This window comes from Delphinus delphis, chromosome 8 (assembly GCF_949987515.2).
Source record: "Delphinus delphis chromosome 8, mDelDel1.2, whole genome shotgun sequence".
NCBI classification, from domain to species: domain Eukaryota; kingdom Metazoa; phylum Chordata; class Mammalia; order Artiodactyla; family Delphinidae; genus Delphinus; species Delphinus delphis.
The window spans coordinates 87,856,286-87,880,131 of record NC_082690.1 but is presented as its reverse complement, the minus strand read 5'-3'; the positions used below and the strand labels follow the sequence as shown (position 1 = coordinate 87,880,131).

The window sequence follows — 23,846 nt, the reverse complement described above, 5'->3', positions numbered from 1 at the left end:
AGCATATTGATGTGGTACCTCACCCTTTCTAGGAAGCATTAGCTTCCAGCCTTTCACCATTAAAAGCAGTGCTGGCACACAATCCTCACAGCTGAATCTTTGTACACATCCCATCAGGATAAAGTCCTAGAAGTGGAATTGTGGAGTCAGTGGGTAATTACGCTTCTAGGCTTTTCCTACATAGCAAGACCACCCATTTACAGTAACATAGATGTGAGCAGAATTTTATCTATCACTAGCTGTTTTCACATACATGATCCTCAAAGGATCCTCAACGACTACCAGGTAGAATCAGACAGGGCAGGGAATAGCAGCCTGTATGTACAGACAAGGAAACAAGCTGTGAAAGAGCATGCCGCTGACTTGGTTGGTTTAGAGGATTTTTACAGCCGACATCAAAGAATACACCCAGCCATGCTGGGATGTTAGACCATTTGTTCTCCCACATCAGCTTAAGGAGGGAAAATGCCAATGCTACATTCACAAGTGAAAAGAGCAGGATATGAAATTGTATTCTCCAGATGATCAAAACGACATAAAAATCAAAGAAAATAAACCAACGTGTTAACAGTCTTTAGATCATAGAACTGTAAGTTTCGTTTTTCTAAATTTTTGTCCAAATTTTTACAATAAACTGGAATAATTATTTAAATAACATTTAGTTATACGTTACTAAATGTTAAACAACATGTAGTTATATTAGTGAGCAATAATAAAAGCTAAGAACCTCACATGCATTACCTCACTCACCAGATTTCTACATGGGAGGGACCATTATTATCCCTATTTACAGATGAAGACACAGTGGGTTGCAGAAGGTTGAAGAAACCTGGCCAAAGCTGAGGCAGTGAGCTGGGATTTGAACCTAGGCTGGCTCCCTGGAAAGCCTGCATTCTTAGCTACGACATAAGTGCATCTCAAACTTGAACGCGAGCCAGGGTCACCCGAGGATCTTGTTTAAGTGCAGATTCTGATTCAGGTGATGCTTGATGCTGTCGGCCTGGAGACCCCATTTTGAGTCGCAAAGCTCTCCACCATAATCCCATGACAAGATTACCTTCTTAAAGGAGCAAATACACCATACTCAACCAGGAAGATGTTTTCTAATAATTTAAATAATGTCAATGCTTACTAAGATATAAAAGCAAAAACAGATTTGTCTTCTCAATCACTTTTGCAGTCTCCTTTTCTATCCATATGGCAGGGCTTAAACTGCTCTTGTAAATTCCCACCCACAGACGCTGGTGTCAGAATAAGCCCAACTCGAAGCTTTATCAACCTTCTCGTCTCATTAGCAGGGAGGATTTTATCCCCAAAGCTTCCGTTAGCAAACAATTCCACAAACCCATGGAGCAGGTATGTGGAGGAAAGGCCCCAGGGGTGTCCCGAGGAAGCAGCCGGTCTCACCCGCCACCCCTGACGGCAGATTCTCGTCGCCGAGTCACCAGCACATTTTAGATTTGGTGGTCCCTATTCCCACGGACCTTTTCTTTGAAACATTAAAATTAGGTACTCTCTAAATGTTTTAACCTTCCAAAATCTGGCAAGCACTTGCTAATCTTATCTCAAAGAACCTTCAACACCCTTTAATTATGTTCCTAATTCTTCATGTCTTTTTACATGGCATTATCAGATACTTGTTTAATGAAACTTTTGCCATTTGCAGTAACCCTGTTTATCTCCTTTAATGCTTAATGCTATGCAATTACTCATCTGATACCACGAAAGTAGCCCTTGCATATAGGATTTTATTTCCCTAACTTTTCACTCTCTATCTTTTGGATTTTACTATGTCTCTTACAATGAATAGATGGGTAATTTTTTTTCCGCAAGAGTTAGTGACATTTTGTTGTACACTTAGTCTTATAATTGATGTATTTCTATTACCCTCCACTTCCTTCTAAGATTATATTGATTGATGCACTTCCTTCCTTGAATCACTTGTGTGGTTTCAGTAGCAAACTTTTATTTCCTTTTAAATTAGACCGGAAGATAACCTTAATTTTCTTATTGTTTAATGTTTTCAACACGTTATTTTATAAAGGAACTGCTTTCACTTTTTCCTCGCAGTAACTTCTCACGTTCCTTAAGTAAACTGTGTGAAGTCCCCTCAAATGGAATTAAGATGCACAGCAGTTTTCATTCACCTGTCAGAAACCCCTGTTTATACGCCACATGCTAGACTCCCAATTGTCTAATTTATCACCTGACTTTACAATTGCTATAATCCATTTCCCTCTCAAAGGCCTCTCTCTTTTTGTCATGTTTTTTTTTAAGCCACAGGTGTCTCTGGTAAAGATCTCTGCAGGTCTCTGAAGCCAAATGAGACTGTTTTAACATCTAGAGAAGAAACAATGTGTCACCAAAGGGCAACATCTAAATTTCATTCTTCCCTCAACTGCTTCTCTTCTTCAAAGTCACAGTCACTTATCTTTAGTGATCACCTCCGTGCCTTCCAGGTAACTTACAGGAAAACCTATTGTGTGACAGACACGAAGCCAAGCCCTGACTCAGGTGCTGGACTGTAAAACAAAGAAGATGGACATCAAAGAACACGACAGACCCCATCCCGCCTCATGGAACTTGAATCACACGAGAATGGGAGAGTTCTTTCTTCAGTTCAAGATTATTGCTGAGTTACATTTTGTGGGTACTTTCAAAAGGTCCTGAGATTGCCCCCTCAGTGCTGGACTGTGTTCCTTTCCCTGACATATAGTCCAATTTCATTATCATCTACTTGGGCAACATATCTGAACTTTGGGCATGCTAAATCTTCCCCTACTGCATCACTGCTGTCCTTCACAGGTTCCACAGATGTTTATCGTTTCTCTATAACATTTACAAGGTTAATGCAATCTTTAATTAATACGAAATATTCCTGATGCGAGTCATTCTTTCCAACTTTATCTCTTTTACAGTAATTAGCAACCATTCTTTCCAGTCCCGCTAAGCCAGGCCCCAGCCAGCTGGGCTCCCTCCTATCATACCTTTTAATCAAACTTTTATAAAGTCTGCTTCTGAAACTTCCATTCGGTTCTGTTCTGGTTTCTTTTAGCATCAACAGTTTTTTACAGCTTTGGATGTTTTTCTGATGAAACACCCTATGCTGCTAATCACTCTTTCATCGTCCCCAGACTCCCCCATCTTATTTTTATAATAAAAAAACAAGTTAAATTTAGCACTTTCCAAACCAATCGAGAGGCTTTTTTTTCAACTGACTATGGAGCTACAAGTGTGATGAGGTCTCACTTCTCAGCCATGTCCAGTTAGTTTAATGACTCTCGGAGAACACTGCCCTGATTCAAGGCAAAAGCTGAAGGAAAATGCTCCACTAAGGCCATCAAAGACAGCGTACTTGTGATATCCCTAGAGCTAACCTCACTGGGCCTTATAATAACGAGAAGGGATTTTTAATGCAATAAAGTTACACACCATTTATATTTTCGTTTCTCTCTGCCAACAGGCACACGAGTGTCCCACATGGAACGCCGGCATCTTAGGTCCGCACGTCTTCTAAATCAAGTTATTCATACAGCCATGTCCCTCCAGCGCCCAGTTCCTGAAGGCCTGCTCCAGAGTCAGCTAACTGGCTGCCCTCCCTCTTTGCTGCAGCCTCCCTCCAGGCCAGAGACAACCCTGTCTTTAGACTGAACTACGTCGCCTGTCGAAAATCACAGTTGGACTTGAGCACCTGCAAATTCACCCAAATTACAGTCTCCTGGTATCACAATGACTCATTAAAAAGAGAAACAGTTTTCAGGAGAGAACTTGGGAGTAAGGGTTTGGAATTCTGAGGCTCATTCTGGCTTGCCTGTAGTTATTAATGCTTTTCAGACCTGCAGCGTTACTTCCACACAAGACTGGACCTGCTGCCCACGAGAGTCCCTTGGTTTGAGGTAACAAGATGGGGCAAATTCTTGCCAGCTACAACTTCTTTCTGGTACAGTACATTAACATTTCACCTTCCACAATAAATAACATCAATGAGTAGTTCAGAAAAAGTTCTCTCTCATGTGAACTAAACAAGCTTAAGCTCAGAGTGAGAAAATAAGAAAAAACTTAGATTTTTTCTTTTTATATGAGGCATTGTAATCAGCACTATATTTCTGCCTTAAAAATCTATTTCTAGACTTTATAAACAGTGGGCCCTTCTTTTGGGCACCCAGCACTATTTGAGGGCAGTACTGACCAAAAAGAAATTGCTTTTGGTTGGTATTCCAACAAAATATTTCCATCAAAGGGGGGGAAAAAATTCTCCATCATGAATACATTCAAAGGCAAGTCTCATGGTGCTGAAATAATTTGTTGTTATTGTTTCTTTTAATAAAGGAAGCCTCTACAGAGGCTAATTTAAATGCTTATAACAACAAGTTCTCCATAGCAGGGAAGAGCAAAATGTCAGTTTCAATCGGCCAAGGACAGGCCACTTGAATAAAATCAACTTGAGATATGCCCCGACCAATGGCTCTCCAACAGATCATTCTATCCAACATAATAAGCATGGACTCAATACTGACACCACTACCCAGTGATGGAATTCTCTAGCACAAGCTAGGGAGTACACCTCCTTCTTCCAACACACGCGAACTTGAGTGTCTACTCAGTGCCAAAGCAGTAGAGCCAGCGGTCAAGAGCACAGGTTTAAGTTGTGCAGACCTACATGACAATTCTGAAACCACCTCTTACTGGCTGCGGGCTTGGGAAAATTCCTTGGCCTTCTAGTTTCCCCATCTCTGAAATGGCAGAGCATACCACCTACCTAAATGAACTGCTGTGAAAATGAAATAAGATTCATCAGCATAGGAGGCATGAAAAAAATTACGGTATTGACATATACCAGATGTTTTTAAAGCTGTTTTTAAAAGAATGGGTAGTTACATAAGAACGAAAAGAAAGATGGCCAAGAAGACACATACCTTTGGTACTGGAACATCTCCGAAATCAGGATGTGCCTCATTCATCTTTAATACTGTAACATCTCTGAAATCAAGATGTGCCCAACAGCCAACAGCCTCTTATGAGAGCACAGGGTAAGCAGAAGCTGTGATCTATTGGTCACTGGCAGTGCCTGGGTGAACTTGGTCACAGCGGCTGATGTGAGTCATCACTTCCGTCCAGTTCTGTGCATTGTTGGTAATGCAGAGGTTGAATTTACCTGCTATTCAGAATGTCTTGTAAAAGATGACACTAAAATTTTGCACTGAAATGAAAAATTATTGTGTATACAAAAAGGCAAGGAAACCGCGTAAATTTGAAAATAGGGAAACAAATATCTGTCATTGGAGAAAGACTAAAATTCCATATTTTCTTGCAAAGCATAAGCCAAACACCTTAAAGGAAGGTGCTTGAATATATCCAGAAACAGCTGAAACCATACCACATTTTGTTTCTGAGATAGAGGCAAAAGGATTGCCATTCACGAACTGAGAAAGTGAACCGCAAGGGAAGTTGAGTGAAAAGGCCAAATGCTTTGGAATAACTGGAAGGTTTAAACAACAGGAGGCAGGTGTGACCAATTCAGATAACTCAAAGTAGAACTGACAAAATTCAGTCTTTAAGTAAAAAAAGCAAGTCAAAAAACTACAAATATAGACAAGTATGAGCTCATTAAACTCTATGGGCACACAAGGACTAAAGTGATATATACCAGACAGTTAATAGTAATTTTCAAAAGAGGAAAAAAAGGTAAACAGGATGAAGAGAGATTTTAATGTTTTATTTTAATGACTTCTGTTGTGCTTGAAATTTTTATAGCGAGCATATATTCAATGCATTATTTTTGTAATGTTTTTAATTCAGGAAGATTACAACAAAATGATACATGTACAGTCTTGGCACCCTGCCGGGTAGAGTAACCCTCCAGTGACTGGTAGCCGTTATTACGCTCCTAGACCCCGCAAAAGAAATAAGAAATATGACATATACATTTAACATATGATCCTAGCCCTTAAGGAGTTTACAAGCTAGTAGGATTAGTGACTAAAAGAGGTAAGATATATATATATAAAGACATGTATACATACATACACCAAGATATGTGTGTGTATATATATACATATACCAAGATATGTATATTCTACATATATACACATATTTATCATATACAGTGTATGTAGTATGTACATATATGTGTCTGTAGGTAGTATGATAAGATAAAGAAGGTTGTTGCCTAAAGCCACAGAAGAAATGTCTCATTAGAATCTCATAAGCCTAGAGCTAAAAGAGCCTTAGAATACCAACAGATGTACCCCAACATTTTACCTGGATAGCTAAAGCTAAAGAAGCAAGCTAGGACATGTGTCATCACCTCTGAAACCTGATCAAGAATGACCCATCCAACCTGGAGGGCATTATACTCAGTGAAAGAAGTCAGACAGAGAAAGATAGATACTGTATGACATCACTTATATGTGGAATCTAAAAAATACAACAAATGAGTGAATACAGCATAAACGAAGCAGACTCACAGATGTAGAGAACAAGCTACTGGTTACCAGTGGGGTGGCAATAAAGGGGTTGGGAGTGGGAGATACAAGCACTACTGGGTGTAAGACAGGCTCAAGGATGTATTGTACAACACAGGGAATATTGCCAATATTTTGTAATAACTTTAAATGAAAAGTAACATATAAAAATGAAAAATTTTTTAAAAGAATGACCCATCCATTAAACATTCCCAATGACCAGATATCCACGTTTGCCAAGACCTTGTGACATACACACAGTTTTGTTCCCAAGAAGGTTGTGCATCCGTCAGTATATCTCACATTTAGAAACACCTCCAAAACCCCACTTTTGGGAGACGTGTCTCTGCCCTTCCCAGATCACGACAGAGGCAAACAACCCCATTTCCTTCACTGTATCATTTAATTCTTCAAGGGCCAAGAACAAGTTCTACACAGCTCTGCCCCCCTACAGCACAGAGCTGGTACCGCACTAGTGAACAGCCAAATAAAGGGTCAAGGAGAGTTTTCGAGTTACCCAGAGACAAAAGGGAAAAAAAGGGTCGCCTGCTCGGGAAGCTAGGGCTCTTCCCTGGAGAAGCCTTTTGGAAGAGGGCGTGATTGAGGCTCTCGTGTGCCTGAGGGAAGATAACGAGCACTTCTCCCCTTCAAACCCAGCGCCCCTCTATTGGTACATCCTTTCTCCCGCGAATCCACACACAAAAGAAGGCAGCGGCAGACAATGCACTTCGCTGGTCTGAAGAGAGGAGGAAGCAAAAGACCCAAGGAAGACTGGCCACCGAACAAAGGAGAAGGACAAAGGAGGACAGCTGCGAGGCAAAGTGTCTTAAAGTAATGCAAGAGTTACAAAGTGACGCAGAGTGTAACTTTCCAAAGACTTCAGAGAAGAAAGCAGAAGATGAGAATTTCTCCAAAACCAACTGGCTGCTAGTACAGAGGATTCCCCTCCACACACTCCCGCCCACCTGCAGAAGGAACTCAAGTTATAAAAGCTTTTGATGGGAAGGGGGAGGGAACCACGGGGAGAAATGGGAACTGAGCGGAACAATGACTGCTCTGTAGGGCAGAGGCAGGGGGACTTCCAGGGTAAGATTTCAACGCGCAACTCCCAAGGCAAACTTTCAGATAGCTTCTCCTCCAGTTCCCTGCGCTAGTGAGCCTCCCGAGCTTAACAGTTTACTCAGGGAACCGAGTGGCTTCTGGTGTCACCCGCCACCTTTTTTTTTTTTTTTTTTTTTTTTTTTTGCGGTACGCGGGCCTCTCACTGTTGTGGCCTCTCCGGTTGTGGAGCACAGGCTCCGGACGCGCAGGCTCAGCGGCCATGGCTCACAGGCTCAGCCGCTCCGCGGCATGTGGGATCTTCCCGGACTGGGGCATGAACCCATGTCCCCTGAATCGGCAGGCGGACTCTCAACCACTGCGCCACCAGGGAAGCCCCCGCCACCTGCCTTTTACCTGCTTTCTCAGCCTGTCACTCCCAAGGGAACCAATTCCACAATCTCCAAGGTTACCCGCTTTCACTTATGGCACAAGAGGGAAACAGGAGGGAAAGGTCAATGCTGACGGTGTTTCTACATAAAAATGTATTTTCACACTGACTGAACTTGTGGGGTTGCAGAAACAGAAAGCAGAAACCTGATGACTAAGACACCCTTGGGAGGAGGATGCCATCCTGAACCACTGCATCTAAAAGACACTCTCAGGATGAGCAGTCAGAATGCTCAAGATGTATGGCGAGGGGGCACTCACACCAGACCAGGGGTTCTCAACTGGGGTACTCAAGTGGGGGTGATTTTTGCCCCCAGGGGGCATTTGGTAACAGCTGGAGACGTTGTTGGTTGTAACAACCGGGGGAGGCTGCTACTGGCATCAAGGACCAGGGATGCTGCTAAATACCGTACAATGCACAAGACAGCCTCCATAACAAAGAACTCTCCGGCCCCAACGGCAACAGCACCGAGGCGGAGACACTTCCCTAGACTAACCCCATCCCTGCAGCCGTCTCCAAAACCCTAACAATCCTACCTGAAAGAAACATTTGCCATGCCTCTGACTGGGCAGTTACCGCGTCACAGAAGTCCACGTATCCCGTAAGCAAGAGTAAACAGCAAGCAGATGTGACACGCAAGTGCTGCATCCTCAGATGTTCTCCCAGTAAACGTCTTCAAGGGCGCTCCTCAGGACCCAAGAAAGTAGATTCTTTCACAACAATTACAATGAAAGAAAGACACACACACACACACACACACACACAGAGGAGCTGTCATCTTAAAAATCTCCCCAATTGTCAGGTAGAGGCACAGGCAAAAAGAGCTGTACAGTTAGGATGGCCCATGCGATTCCAAAATATTCCAAAGAGAGAAAGAAAGAGGGGAAGAGAACAAACAGGACAACTCCACAGCCAAAAACAGATTTGCCCCCAGGGCTATCTCATAGCTAAAAACAGTTCAATCACTCTGAGTCATCCATGGTATATAGCATCTTTTATTTTTTAATTGTAAAATATGATAAACATATAAGAGAGGGGAAATGTAAATATTGAGCTTAATGAATGAAAACAAACCCACGTAACTACAACTCAGGTCAAGAAATGGAACCGTGTCCAGTGGTAACTCCCTGCCAGGTGTGCCTCTCCCAGGCACAGAGTAAAAATACGGGTGCTATTTTGAAAGTTCCATTTTTACTCAAGGACTGGGATTTATTTCATTTTATTTTTTTTTATTTATTTATTTTTGGTTGTGTTGGGTCTTCGTTGCTGTGCACGGGCTTTCTCTGGTTGCGGCGAGCAGAGACTACTCTTCATTGTGGTACGTGGGCTTCTCACTGTGATGGCTTCTCTTGTTGCGGAGCAGAGGCTCTAGGCGCGTGGGCTTCAGTAGTTGTGGCACACGGGCTCAGTAGTTGTGGCTTGCGGGCTCTAGAGCGCAGGCTCAGTAGTTGTGGCGCACGGGCTTATTTGCTCCGCGGCATGTGGGATCTTTCCGGACCAGGGCTCGAACCCATGTCCCCTGCATTGGCAGGCAGATGCTCAACCATTGCGCCACCAGGGAAGTTGCTGGGATTTATTTTTATGTATTACCACAAATACCAACTGCTGTGACTGCAAAGTGGACAGATTTGGGAAGGGGGGCTGTTTATGGAAACAAGCTCATGGATTGTTAATTCACGAAAGCACATGGGGGAAAGGCATGGAAGGATGCCTAGAAACAGGGGGGAAAGCCCAGACTGTGGCCCAAGAGAAACTTGAGTTAGAATCTGGCACCCTGGGCACAGATGACCTCTCAGGAGCCACAAAATGACTTCCCATCACATGATATTATTGGAAAAATTCAACGGGATCATGTGTTTCAATGGCGAGCAAAGCACCTCATACACAGGAGACAGTCCACAAATACTGGGTTCCCTTTCCTCTCCTTGCCCATGAAAAGATGCAAGGTTGAAAAGGCCATGACTTTCATAGATTATGTGATTAGAAACCGTCCTAATCCCCAAATTCTCTAAACTGTTTCACAAAAGTGATGATACAAGTCCACTTTCAAGTTACCCAGGTGACTTTGACAACGAGGCATCTAAACCAGTCTTGCAGGCCCAGAAGGTACCGTCCTCCCTCCCCTACTGGCTCATATCCCTGTCTCTCCCTCACGTATCACAAGGTGAAAGGCCTAAGTGGGCTGTCAGGAAAAAACACCTCACACCCCAGTAGGGAGCCTTCATCCATCTCTTTGAAGAGGAACAGCAACAAGGTGTGTTTATTTGTACTTGGTGCACACGGCCTCATCGACCGGCCTGGGCTGCACGAAGCGACTCAGTTCGTTAAAAATAATAATAATAAAACCCACCCACTCACACCACTAAGCAGATCTCTCCAGGAGAAAAGGTCAACACCCACACTCCTGGGTGCACACAGGGGAAATCAAGCCTTTTCAAAGATAATGTCAGGCAGTCCCTAAAAGGTCAGCCAGGAAGGAGGTGAGCTGTCTGACCCCCTCAGGGCCCGGCCACCATTAGACATGCCTCACCATCCACGCACTTACATCCACCGAGCCCACCACAGGAAGGAAAGCTGGGTATCAGATGGGCTGAGCCTTTCTCACAGGCTACAGTAAAAAGTAATAGCGGTCAAAATCGATGCTTCACTTCCCTAACACAAACAATAAAAACAAAGGAAGAAAAATACATACACAAACATATGAAGGCGTCTGAGAAGGTTCCTGAAAAACAAAGGCCTCCAGATTGCTCTAGAAATGCCTTTCAGACCTACAAAGACCCGGAACTCAGACTAGGGCTCCACTCTGACCCCAGGTTTCTTTACAGACTATCAAAAGAAGACAGAAGTCAAAAGCACCAGCTTTTATAATCTCTCTTGTTCTATCAACTTCCCGGAAGAGGATCGAGCTGTAGGATATGGGATAGAAGGCCAGGGTCCCTGGCCTACTATGAACCCCAAACTGAACCACCATGCAGGCTTCAGGAAAACTGACCAGCCCTGTTTCTGGTAACACTTCAGGTCAAAGTAGAATCCCTGCTAGAAGGATGATGCTTAATATAACAGGAAATGCATACACCCCAACCTGCCTAGAAGTTTCTAAACCAACAACTAACTGTAAAGGTGAGACAAAACCACACAAGCTCAATGACCACAGGTAACAGAAAACTACCACCTGGGACAGCTAGGCATTCTGTGACCGCACCCCCTCCATTTTTCCCTCCCCATTATGACTATTTTATTTATTTCAGCCCTATTTTATACGTACACACACGTATTAAGTAACCCGTGCTGACCAGAGAAAGACAAAATTAACTTTACGGTTATTTTTACAGAGTTGGAGACTCAACCAAGGCAACCCAGTACTAACTGGGAGATGCAGTAAATAACACTTTCTACTGAGCCTCAAGCAGCTCTCTGAGGACAAACACAAGTCCCGGCTTCCAGACTGTCCTGCTTGGGTGTTATCAGGGGACACACCAGGGCAATGCAAATTGAGAGCATGAATCTAGGCAGGTCTTTGTGTCTGAGATGTCCTGGAAATCTGCCTGTTCTAACAGCCTCCAAATAATCATTCACCCCTACCCATGAGTGCCAGTGCCCTCTTGGAACTCTCTCCCTGTGGTGGCCCAATAGTTCAGGAGGAACAAGGCACTGTGACCCAGATCTGGTTAAAAATCCACAGCAGCCACCAGCATTCCACCCTCACTGGAAGCCACAGCAAACCCACAGACATCTAAACGGGAGTCTCCAGGAGTGGGGATGATGTCATAGGTCTGAGAGTGGGGGAAGGCTACCCAGTGGATTCTGAGGATGGCCAGGACCAGGGACTTCAAGGAAGGAGGAGATTTCTCTTTCCAAGTGCACACCTGGCAGGGAGGGGGAACTTCAGAATTAAGTGAGTCTCCACTTCCCCAACAAACACACCACCAAAGACACCTCCACAGCAAGTAGCTAGAAGCATCTGGGAGAATCAGGCATTAATTAGACACGAGGATGGCACCGACGTCAGGCAAGCCAGCTTCTGCTGAAGAAAGTTCACTGGGCCCTGTCACCTACTTTTCTGGGCATCAGCCGCCCAGAAATAAACATCAAGGGGCCAAGGGCGTGGCGACCCTAGGAGGGGCAGCTGACAGCTGTGGCCGGCGGGCAGGGGCAGGGGAAGGGCTCCAGGCTGGAATTCGGAGCGCGCCCACATCAGCAGAAAAGTTCCCTGGAATAGCATGCTGCTCCTGGGGACCTCAGGATGCACACGCTACGGCGATGCCAGGTTCAAAGGGCCGGCAGACGAAGCCCGGATTCTCTCCCAGGGCATCTCGCCATTGTAGGTCGAGTGGGGGTAATCAGATGATTTAAATAAATGTCCTGCTCCCAGTATCAATGGGAAAGATTAATAATTCCCAGGTCCGGCCCTGCTTCATCTTTCTTTGCCCAAATCAAACACAGCCCCAGGGAGGAATGGAAGGAAACGGCGATTACCGGTCGCCCTGCGGTCCAGGTAGGAAACTGAGGCACGGGGGTGCACACAAGAGAAACCAAAGGGGACCTGGAGAGGCTAGCACAGCACGGAGCATCCCGCGTCTGCGATGATGGGATCAGGGAAGCGTTCTCTCCCCTCCCCTCCCTTCCTCCTTTCCCCTACACAACACACACACACACACACACACACACACACACGCACGAACTCTCCAGCTACGCCCAATCAGGGCAGCTGCCGGGCTCCCCAGAGCCAGACTGCACACAAAGCCCCGCCCGTGCACACACAACACAGCACAAGCCGGCGCGCACGCCCACACAATAGGACGGCGCGCACCCCGCCGCGGCCCCTCGCCGGGGTCCCGGCCAGCCCGGCGCCGGGGTCCGCCCTCCGTGCACACCCGCGCCGGGAGACGCAGCCCGGGCAAGAGGAGGGGGCACGATCGCAGCCCGGCCGCCGCGTCCCGCGCCCCGAAGAAAGTTCGCCGGACGCCCCCCGACTCACCCGCGGCGCTGCTCAGCAGCAGGCACAGCGGCCCCAGCAGCCACATGGCGCGGCCGCTGCTCCCGCTGCCCGGCGCCGTCGCTGCCCCCGCGGCCTCGGCGCTGACCCCGCCCCTCGCCGCGCCGGCCCCGCCCCCCGCTGTCCCTCCTCCCGCCCGCCCCGCCCTCCTCGGCCAGGCCGGCCCCGGCCCAGCTCCGCGAAGTTTTGCGAGCGTCCCGGCTGCGCGCCGAGCCCGCGTCCTGCCTAGAGTGTCCAGGCTCGGAGAGGCCGCGGAGGAGGCCGCGGAGGGTCCGGCCCTGGCGGCCTCTCGCCGCCAACCCCGTCTGGCGGCGAAGATCTAGTAATAGCCCGGGCTCTGTTCTTGCCTTCTCTTTCTCTTTTTCCTCCGCCTTTTGCTCCTCCATCGTCTGGGGATGCCGCGCTCACCATCTCCTCCTCAGTCCCAAATTTGGATTCTTTACGGAACTACAAAATGAGTGTACTCTAGGGAGGGAAAGAAAAAGTTGGAAGAAAGGGCCAAATATTATGAGAAAAAAAAATTATATATATATATATATATATATATACACACACACATATACGTATGTATTATTTTTAGTAGCTAGAGTGGAATACGGTGAGTGCTTCTCAAACTTCTCAGACGCATCGACGCACCGGGACTCTGACTCAGTAGGTATGGGGTGGAGTCTAAGATTCTGCTTTTCTAACAAGCTTTTAGGTGATTTGGAAACTGATGGTGAACCACATGTGGAGTAGGCACACAGCATTGCCCTGTGCTTTATTTCCTCTGGATCTTGTCTACCTAGACCAGGGGAACTTTGGGTCCCAATTTGCAGAAAAGGAAAGTAAATGTGAAAGTAGAAGCCCACATACAAAAAGAAGTTGGGGCCCCAGTGCAGTTGGGGCTCCAAGACAGCACTGGTGACAGTTCTCAAAGAATTTAGATGGAGGAAGAATCAATGACACTTTCGTGCTCCACTCTCCAGCCCCTCCCCTCCCCAGAAAACAACCAAAGCAAAAACAACAACAAAAAACCGAACGCAAGTAATCGCCCAAAACTGGAAATATCCATCAACTAAGGAATGGATACACAAATTGTGTTCTATAACCTAATGCAACAACGTGAATAAATCTTAAAAGCATGCTAAGAGAAAGAATCCAGCCTCCAAGGGTACATTCTATATGATTTCATTTTTTTTTTTAATGTGGACGATTTTTGAAGTCTTTATTGAATGTGTGACAGCATTGCTTCTGTTTTATGTTTTGGTATTTTTTTGGCCCTGTGGCATGTGGGACCTTAGCTCCCCGACCAGGGATCAAACCCGCACCCCCTGCATTGGAAGGTGAAGTCTTAACCACTGGACGGCCAGAGAAGTCCCCTATGATTCCATGTATAAGACATGAGGGGTGGGCTTCCCTGGTGGCGCAGTGGTTGAGAGTCCGCCTGCCGATGCAGGGGACGCGGGTTCGTGCCTCGGTCCGGGAGGATCCCGCATGCCGTGGAGCGGCTGGGCCCGTGAGCCATGGCCGCTGAGCCTGCGCGTCTGGAGCCTGTGCTCCGCAACGGGAGAGGCCACAACAGTGAGAAGCCCGCGTACCGCAAAAAAAAAAAAAAAAAAAATGAAAGACATGAGGGGTGAGGGCAAGGGAGCGAAACAAAACTCTAGGGACCAAAATCAGATCAGTAGTTATCAGGGTCTGGCCTAGGGAAGAGGATGAGTGCAAAGGGGTGCAAGGGAAACTTCTGAGGTGGTGGGCTGTTCTGCATTGCGATTATGGTGGTGGTTACACAACTTTATACATTTGTCGAAACAGAGAACTACATCCCTAAAACCCACACCTAAAACAAGTGAATTTTACTGCATATAAATCGTACCAGTTTGGAGGAGCAAGGAGGGTGTGGGTGCTGGGACTGTGGGTGAGGGAGCTTGTAGATAGGATGCCCACACTAGATTTGGGATGCTCTGGACACAACCTGCAGGATACTGAACTTCAATGCTGTTGTTTTTTAATTATCTGTTCTAGTCTGGAAACATGAAGGCTAAAGTGAATCAGGTCAAAATTTTAAAATACCAGTGATGGTTCAAGGTAATGAGAAAATGTGAAGCAATGTAGGAGAGTTGAGCAAGTTCCATATTACAAAGGAGTTTGTCAAGCATGGAAAACATAAACAAATTCTCCAAAAGATTTAGCAACTGGGGGTTTTATCCTGGGATCCATGAAACACTAGGGAGCTCATCTCATAAGCTTCAAAGAGTTTTAAAGCCCCCCCAAATTTTATGCATATTTCAGGTGTGTGTATTTTTCCAGGAAGCATGTTGGAATGAGGCCCCTGGCCTCTGATAAAGATACACAAGAAGGCAAATAATATCTCCTACAGCTACTCATTTTCCCCCAAACATTAGGAAATACAGAAAGAGAATGGATCTGACCCAATACCATCTTTCTTGTTTCCTTGTGTTACTTTGGGTACATGACCTTCAACTCTGGATTTAGTGTGCCTGGCTTGCTTTCTGTCTCTCTGTCTTTCTCTGTCTCTGTCTCTGTCTCTGTCTGTCTCTCTCTCTCTTTCACACACACACACACACACACACACACACACACACACACACACATTTCTTTTAAATATATGAATATCTTTGAAATCATTCCAACAATGTAAAGCCCTCTTTACATTCAATGGTTGTTTTTATACTTACATTGAATCACTCCCAACCTCCTCACCATATAAGCTGGGCAGGAGGTAAAACCATTCTTTATACTTCATTACTCTCCTCTTTCCCAGTTCTTTACAATTCTATCAAATGCACAGGACACTCGGTTTCCAGAAAACATGGTAGGTTCCAGTGCTAATTGTCCAGATCTCAGGGAGCCAGTCCCAAGTCGTTTTTTACAGTTGGTTTCATACAAATCAAAACCAGAGTGCTTTATGTCACTTATTTACCAAAAATGAGACACTCTGACCTTGGATGTGTGCTTTGAACATGGCTTCACGTTGCTGAAGGAGGGAAGAAAGAGTTTTGTCTCTCCGTGGTCTTTGGTAGAATGCTCTATAGTTCCCATACTTTTTCTCATTAACTCCTCACAGCAGCTCCAGCGACATCACAGGTGAAAACAGCACAAACTAGACTTGAGCTCAGCTTCTTCTTACATGTGCTCCAATTCTCTTCACTTGCCACACATTAGTCTGTAACTTTGGGCAAGTTATCAGCCTCTCTGAGCCTTAGTTTCCTTATCTGTAAAATGGGGATAAAAAGAGCACCTGGATCTTAGGGTTGCTGTCAGGATTCAACGAGATATGTAAAGTCTTTAGCATAGTACCTTGCACATAGTAATTGCTCAAGGAAAGTTAGATGCTGGTGTGATTGTGGCTGTGATTCATATTACAAGGCAGCTGCTGTGGTAGCCAGTCTCCAAGATGGCACTGAAAGATCCTTGGCTTCTGGTATCCATGCTTTGTGTAGTCCCCTCCCACCCTTGAATGGGGCTGGCCGACATATGTGACCAACGGATATTGTGGAAGTGACAATGGGTAACTTCTAAGGCTAGGTCACAAAGGACATAGCAGTTTCTTCCTTGCTCTCTTAGATCCCTTGCTCTGCGCAAAGCCAGCCACCATGTTGTGAGGACACGCAAGCATCCCTGTGGGTACGCCCACATGGAGAGGGACTGAGCTTCCTGCCAACTTGGAATGAACCATCTTAGAAGCAGAACCTCCAGCCTCGATCAAGCCCTCAGATGACTGGGCCTAGACCAATATCTGACTGGCTATTGTGAGAAATCCTAAGCTGGAACCACCCAGCCACTCCCAAATTACTGATCTACAGAAACTGTCAGAGATAAAAAATATTTATTGTTGTTTTAAGCCAATAACTTTCAGGGTGATTCCTTATGCAGCAATAGATAACTAGTACTTCTGCCTTTAAAACCATCCAGAGGATTGACTTAATGATTCTATAGGACCTTTTAAATGACTTCACACTTAGAAAACTTTGAATTTTGCCTGCTACATGGTAAGCACTGGAATGTTCGTTTTATTGTTATCATAGTTTATTTTAAAATTATTGTCATTACCATTACCTTTTTTCCAACACACCTAAGCAACTTTCAAACTTTAGAAAAATGTTTTAACTTGAAGAAGAGTAAGGACTTGTATGGAATAACAAGAGGAGGAAGAGCCAGGGACACTGAAAAGATAGAGAGAAACTTGACTTACAAAAAGTTTACTGAAAACAAGTAGGCATTAGCTTCATAAAAAATCAGGCAGAGAGGGCTTCCCTGGTGGCGCAGTGGTTGAGAGTCCGCCTGCCGATGCAGGGGACACGGGTTCGTGTCCGGGTCCGGGCAGATCCCACATGCCGCGGAGCGGCTGGGCCCGTGAGCCATGGCCGCTGAGTCTGTGCGTCTGGAGCCTGTGTTCCGCAATGGGAGAGGCCACAGCAGTGAGAGGCCCGTGTACCGCAAAAAAAAAAAAAATCAGGCAGAGAGATGGTAGGAGACATCCCACCTGCCTCCCCCCAGTCACTTCTGTGGCTCACAGTTTCACAAGGGCTCCATACTCCCTGCCCTATGCTCTACCTTTCATTCATCTGATTTTCATTCTTCTCTCTGGTATGTGAAGAAAACAGAAATTCACTTGAGGATACAGCCACAGAAGGGTTGTTCCACTCCAACCTGTAGTGGATGCTGGAATGTGTCTGTTGAAAGGCTGCCTGGTGGAAGAAGATGACTACACTTCTCCTGAAATGCACAATGCCCAGCACACACACACATGCCCATGTGCACTGTCTACCCCTCACATGTTATTATCATGAGTCCACAAAGTCAAGTAACTGAGGAACAGGCTTGGAAGTGGCTTGACACACCTGGGCTCCTACATCCCACCACTTACTAGTTCTATGAGGCTGAGAAAGTCACTTTACCTCCAACTGTCAGTTTTCTGTGAAATGGACATAACAATTGTACCCACCTCCTAGGGATGTTGCAAGAAGCAAGAGGACATCCCCTTACCTTTTTGACAGTTATTGAGAGAGAACTGTGTCAAACACTGTTCTAGACTCTGGATTGCTGTGGTAAACACACATTTCCTTGTCCTCATAGAGCTCATATATCAAATTGTAATACAGTGCCCTTTATCATTGGGCAATGTGAAGCATTATGCAGAGTTCCTGACTCACAGCCCTGATTTGTTCAGCTCTTATTTGTATAACTGGCTGAGGACCCACATGTAAGTGGGAAGTAATACCATTAAATATGAAGGTTAAAGCTGCAGAAGTCTGCAGTAGGCAACCTCTGATATGGCCCCCAATGATCCTACTTCTTGGAATTCACACTCTTATGTCATCCCCTCCCTTGAGTGTTGCTGGACCTAGTGATTCAATTCTAACCAAGAGGATACAGCAGAAGTTATGGGAGTTATTTCCCAAACTACATTACACCAACACTCAGGCTCCTGTTTCTCTCTCTCTCTCTCTCTCTCTCTCTCTCTCTCTCTCTCTTTTTTTCTCCCTCATCAGCTGCCAATTTGTAAACTGCACTATGGAAAGGTTCAACTGGCAAGGAACTATAAAAGCCTCCAGCCACAGCTAGTGAGGTACAAAGGCCCTAAGTCCAACAGCCCACCAAGAACTGAATCCTGCCAACAATCACATAACTGAACTTGGAAGCAAATCTTCCCCCCAGTCAAGCCTTCAGATGAGATCACAGCCCTGGGTGACCACTTGGCTGCAACCTCATGAGAGATCTTAAGGCAGAGGGACCCAGCTAACTGTGCCCAGGTTCATAAGCCAGGAAAACTGGAAGATTATATATGTTTGTTGTTTTAAGCCACTAACTTTTGAGATAATTGGTTACAGAGCAACAGATTAATACAAAAACCTTACTATAAAATTGAGTCTGTGAACATTCAGCATCACTGAATCTCACTTACCCATCACCCTGAGGAAGGCAATAGGAGAGAATTGTCATTAATCGTGCCTGTATCAGACATTGTACATTTGTGGTAACATTTGTCTTTACAGCAATCTCTGAGTTAGATATTATGATACCTTTTGCACAGATGGGGAATCTGAGGTGCCGAGAATTTAAGTGACTGGCCCCAAATAACCCACGAAAATAACCGAGATTTGAAGCCAGATCCTTTTGATTCCAAAGGATTCCCACGACACTATGCTGAACCTCGCTGCCTTCTACAGCAAAATAGCTTCCAATTCATGAAAGCCAGAATGTATCTGCAGCTTGAAAGATAATATGTTCACTGGGTTTGGGGCTAGAAAGGTAAAGATGCTCAGCGCATCAAATAGAGCTTGATTTATTATGTAATACAATTCAACTTCCAGAAAACTTTTCTAGATACATCTAATTATAGTAGTCCCCACCCCCAAAAGATGCTGAGTGTGAGAATTCTCCTGGCTAGAAATTAAAGTCATCCCAGAGCTGCCAAATGTATAGATATATTTTTAAATTGTCAGACTAATCTACAGAAAAATTCACGTAAACATGAATTACAAGAGTTCTTGTAATTCATGTTTAATATAGTCGCTAGCTTGAGGAAGAGAGATCTGCTGACATTTATTAATGAAAAATGTGTACCATCTGAAAGGATGAAAATTTTATCCCTCATTTACAAAAAACATGCAGCTTGTTATTTATTTTAATGCCTCAGTTTTATTGCCCCTTGAATGAAGTTGTCTACACTCTTAAAAGAGTTATTTTTCATTTGTGACCAGTCCTGGAACCAACAAACAATTACATGAAAAAGAATTTAACCTGCAATTTATCAACAGGGCCATGTTGCCAGTTTTCATCACAGGCACTTTTCTTTTCCTTCTCAATTGTAAAGGGAGAAAAAAAAGGTAGATTCATTAAACGTATAAACCTATTCTTGGTTGATCAATTTGAGAGTGAAAACTGTCATTGAATTATATAGATCTTCAGTGTGCAATATGGTAGCCTCTAGCTACATGTGGCTACGTGTAGCTATGTTGAGCTCTTGACATATGGCTATTATGGTAGGCGCTAAGTATAAAACCCAAACTGAATTTCAAGGACAGTACAAAAAAGAATGTAGAAGATCTCAATAATCTTCACATTGACCGTAGGTTGAAATATAGTAGTTAGATATATAGATTTAAATAAAATAATATTAAAATTAACTCCACTGGTTTTTTATTGCTTCTTTAATGGGGAAATTTTAAAATTTCATATGTAGTTTGCATTTGGGGCTCACAACATATTTCTTTTCAAGGGCACTGATAACAGATATTTTATTTGCTGAATGAACACATGACCTATCTGCTTTCCTTGCATCATTGTTGAATATAAGTTCACTTGGAGATCACTGACTTAAAAAAAAGTTTTTCTTCCCAGTGTCTCCATCTGAGCAATTTTGTCTCCATCCCCTCTTAACTGTATATTTTTGTCATCCAAGTCACTTGAAATAAAAGTGATTTTAATGTCATAATTTCAATATTACAAATGCCCCACAGGGTCAAGAAGAAGGAAGTGGGGGAATGAACATTTAAACATTATGAACATTTGGCGCTTGAGTTCCGAAAAGAGCCCAACACTGAATAAGATCTCCATTTTCAGCAGGGAAATTTATACAGTAATTAACTACCAAGCCAAAAGCGATAGGAGATATTCACTCGGTGACAAACGCAAGGCAATGTTTGCAGCATGCCGAGGTCTGATCCCCTTCCCTGAGTAACAAGCTCTTTTTCATAGACAAACAGGTAAGCAGTAGACTTTAATAAGAGCACTTGAAAAAATCATCTGGAAGGTAAATAGATTTACATTTTTAATCTGACATTACTGGAACATTTTTCCTGAACCATGAAAACTCCGCTTTAATAATTTAGGTTGTTTTCCTCGCTGCACCGCAGCCTACTTCTTTTAAACACCTCTTCATTTCAAGTTAGATTCTTTGGGCTTGATTGATTTTAATGTTTAAAAAGCTTAATTTCAGGTGCTGTTTGATTGCCTAATTTGGGGCTGATGCTGTGTGGGTTTGCAGTTCAATTCTGGGCCGGGGGCACCGGGGGGCGGGTGGGCAGAGAAAAAGGATTTTTTTTTTTGTCAGTTTTCAGTGAATTCCTATACCCAGTGTGGAAGGGAAGGAACAAAAGAGACAGGGAAGGGAAATTTTTTTACAGTTTCCAGGACCCTTCAGCACGCAACTAATGAAAATGCGATAGAACTATAGGTATTGTTTGCTTCTGTTAGGCATAGCTGGCACCCTCTACCTTGTTATTCAAGCAAGAAATCTGGGGATAAGCCTGGACCCCTCACTCACTCCTCCCCAACATGATCACCCACCAAGATTTGTAGGTTCTACCTACTTAATGCCTCTTGACTCCAACTCACCCTTCTCCTTCCCTCCTGCCCCTCCCTTTGTTCATATCCCCATGCACCTTGGCCTGAGTTGCTTCAACTTTCTTCTAATTGGCCTTCTCGGGTCTTGTCCTGCTGCCACTCAGTCTGCTTAAAACCTCTATGGCTCCCTATTGCCCACAGGACAAGTTCAGACTTATCAGTCAAGTGTAACCTTCATGAGCTGTTGCTGAGGCTGTCATGGAGGTTGGGAGCAGAGAGAGGGGTAAAGATGAGACTAGAGGAGTGGGCAGGAGATTTGGGGCATGTTAAGGAGTTTAGTCATTATCCTTTGAGCAATAGGAAGTCACAAATGGTCAGTTTTAAGCAGGGTCATGCGTGAACAGATGCTCACCATGGTTAAAAGCGAGGGTTCTGGGATCAAACTTAGTTTCAAAGTCTGACCATGCCACTTAGCTGGGTGTCCTTGGGCAAGTTACGTCACCTTTCTGAGCCGGTTTCTTCAACTGCAAAAGGGAGATTAAGACGCCATGTGATAGGCACAGTTATGACATCTAAATGAGGTAGTACTCAGCATACTGCCCAGCACATAGTAAGCTCCCGACTAGTCATAACTAATATTACCATTAATAACTCTTAATCTTCCTACACTTCTTCCAAGAGGCCCTCCATGAGCCCTCAAGACTGAGTTAAGGGCTTCCCCGGCGGCGCAGTGGTTGAGAGTCCGCCTGCCGATGCAGGGGACACGGGTTCGTGCCCCGGGCCGGGAAGATCCCACATGTCGCGGAGCGGCTGGGCCGGTGAGCCATGGCCACTAAGCCTGTGCGTCCGGAGCCTGTGCTCCGCAATGGGAGAGGCCACAACAGTGAGAGGCCCGCGAACCGCAAAAAAAAAAAAAAAAAAAAAAGACTGAGTTAAGCCTCATTCCCATGTGCTCTTTTAACACCTTGTGTTTATCCCTGTTTGTAGGATTTATGTGTCTGTATCTTAATTGACCATTAATGTGTCATTTCCCCCACAAAACCATAGCTCTCTAAGGCTGGGAACTCTGGCAAAAGTTCCTCTGATATTTACTAAATGAACAAATACCTTAGATTACTTCCTACTTTGATTCACATGATCTCTTTTGTCCTATCTTTATTACCACTTTACAGTTGGGGAAACAGAGGCTCAGAGAAATCAAGATATGAGCCCGCAGTCCTACAGTCAAGGAGCGTCAGAGCTGCAACCCGCCTCTGGTCTCACACCTCGTGGCGGCTGGCCAGGCGGGAGGAGAAGCTGAGAGCAGTAACACCCTCTAAAACGACCTTTCCAGAGCAGGATGGGTGTCCTCACTAAACGTCATGAAATGGCAAAGTGAAGGAATAAAACATTTCAGCTGGAAAAACAATAGATAGCCAGAAATCAAACCCAATCCTACCAGAAGTCATAATTCCAGGAAACAACTACATACACAAAAGGCAATATACTCCAAGATACACATAAGAAAGTCACCTTGGCGATGCCCGTGCCCTCGTGGCCAAGCCAGAGAGGGATTGAATTTAAAAGAGAACTAGAAGGAGGACTTTTACCCACACGAGCCCATCCGTAGAGGTATGCCCACCCACCCGCAAGATTCAGCTCCCTGCCATATAGCCATGAGCCTGATCATGGCGAAACGCCATGGTAATTACAATGAAAATTTCCAAGGGGGAAAGATCAGGCCGTGGTAATGCTAGAAGCGTCCACGAAGGCCAGTTGGCTCAGATCTCTCAGCACCGAGCCAATGAAGCCAAAGTGGAGGTTGATACTGTTGTGGGCCAGTTGGCTTTGCCCTGAGGGGAAAAAAGTGTTCTATGGTCACTGGCTAGAATCTTCATCCCACTCAGTTGTCCTGCCAATGCCGGTATCCAGGATCAAAAAGGGATTGGGTAAAGGACTCTGGAGAACCTAATGCCGATCTTGACAATGAGGGCTGAGATACAGGCAGGGCAGCACACCCCAATACAGACAGCTGACTGCCTGAATAAAGACACTGAGTCCCCTGAGTGCTCTCACATCAAGCGGGCTGCCCAGCTCCTCCCCAAAGCAAGAGTGAGAAGCGGCAGGAAAGGAAAAGAAGTACAGAAACCACCAGTTTCCAGTATTGGGGGAAGAGTCTGATTTCACAGGATTTGCTAAATATGTAGCCAAATGAGCCAATGTTTATCCTTTGGTATATTTTTTGATTTGAATGAAATATCAAATGAGGAAAACGAAAGTCTCAACACGCATCTTGAATTTGAGCTCCAAAATTGGTCTTCCTAGGAATAGAAAAGTTTTTCCATAAAAATAATAAGAGCAAATATTTATTGAGAGTTTTCTTAGTTGGGATTCCCCCGCGCAGAGCTTGAGACAAGGACTTGGACCAGGCAGTTTAATGGGAGAGACTCGGTGATGCTGGAGGTGGGATCCAGACAGAGTGTGTGGGGAAGCTGTCCGCTGTAGCCACAGCCCAGATCCCACGGGGGCAAGTGATGAGGCTTCCGATATGCCAGGTATCGGACATTCCACAGGTAGGTCCTATTCTTTTCCTCATTCTCAGAAGAGGAAACTGAGACACAGG

General features: G+C 44.9%; 1 protein-coding gene across 1 annotated transcript in view; it reads right to left on the bottom strand.

The window, feature by feature from the left end:
- LDLRAD3 (low density lipoprotein receptor class A domain containing 3) overlaps window positions 1-13,013 on the bottom strand; it is a 254,788-nt gene extending 241,775 nt beyond the window's left edge. The window contains exon 1 of the mRNA XM_060018723.1: window positions 12,932-13,013. Within this exon, the coding sequence (XP_059874706.1) occupies window positions 12,932-12,977 (46 nt within the window). The 5' untranslated portion in view covers window positions 12,978-13,013. The remainder of the gene's footprint in view (window positions 1-12,931) is intronic.
- Window positions 13,014-23,846: the final 10,833 nt, after the last annotated feature.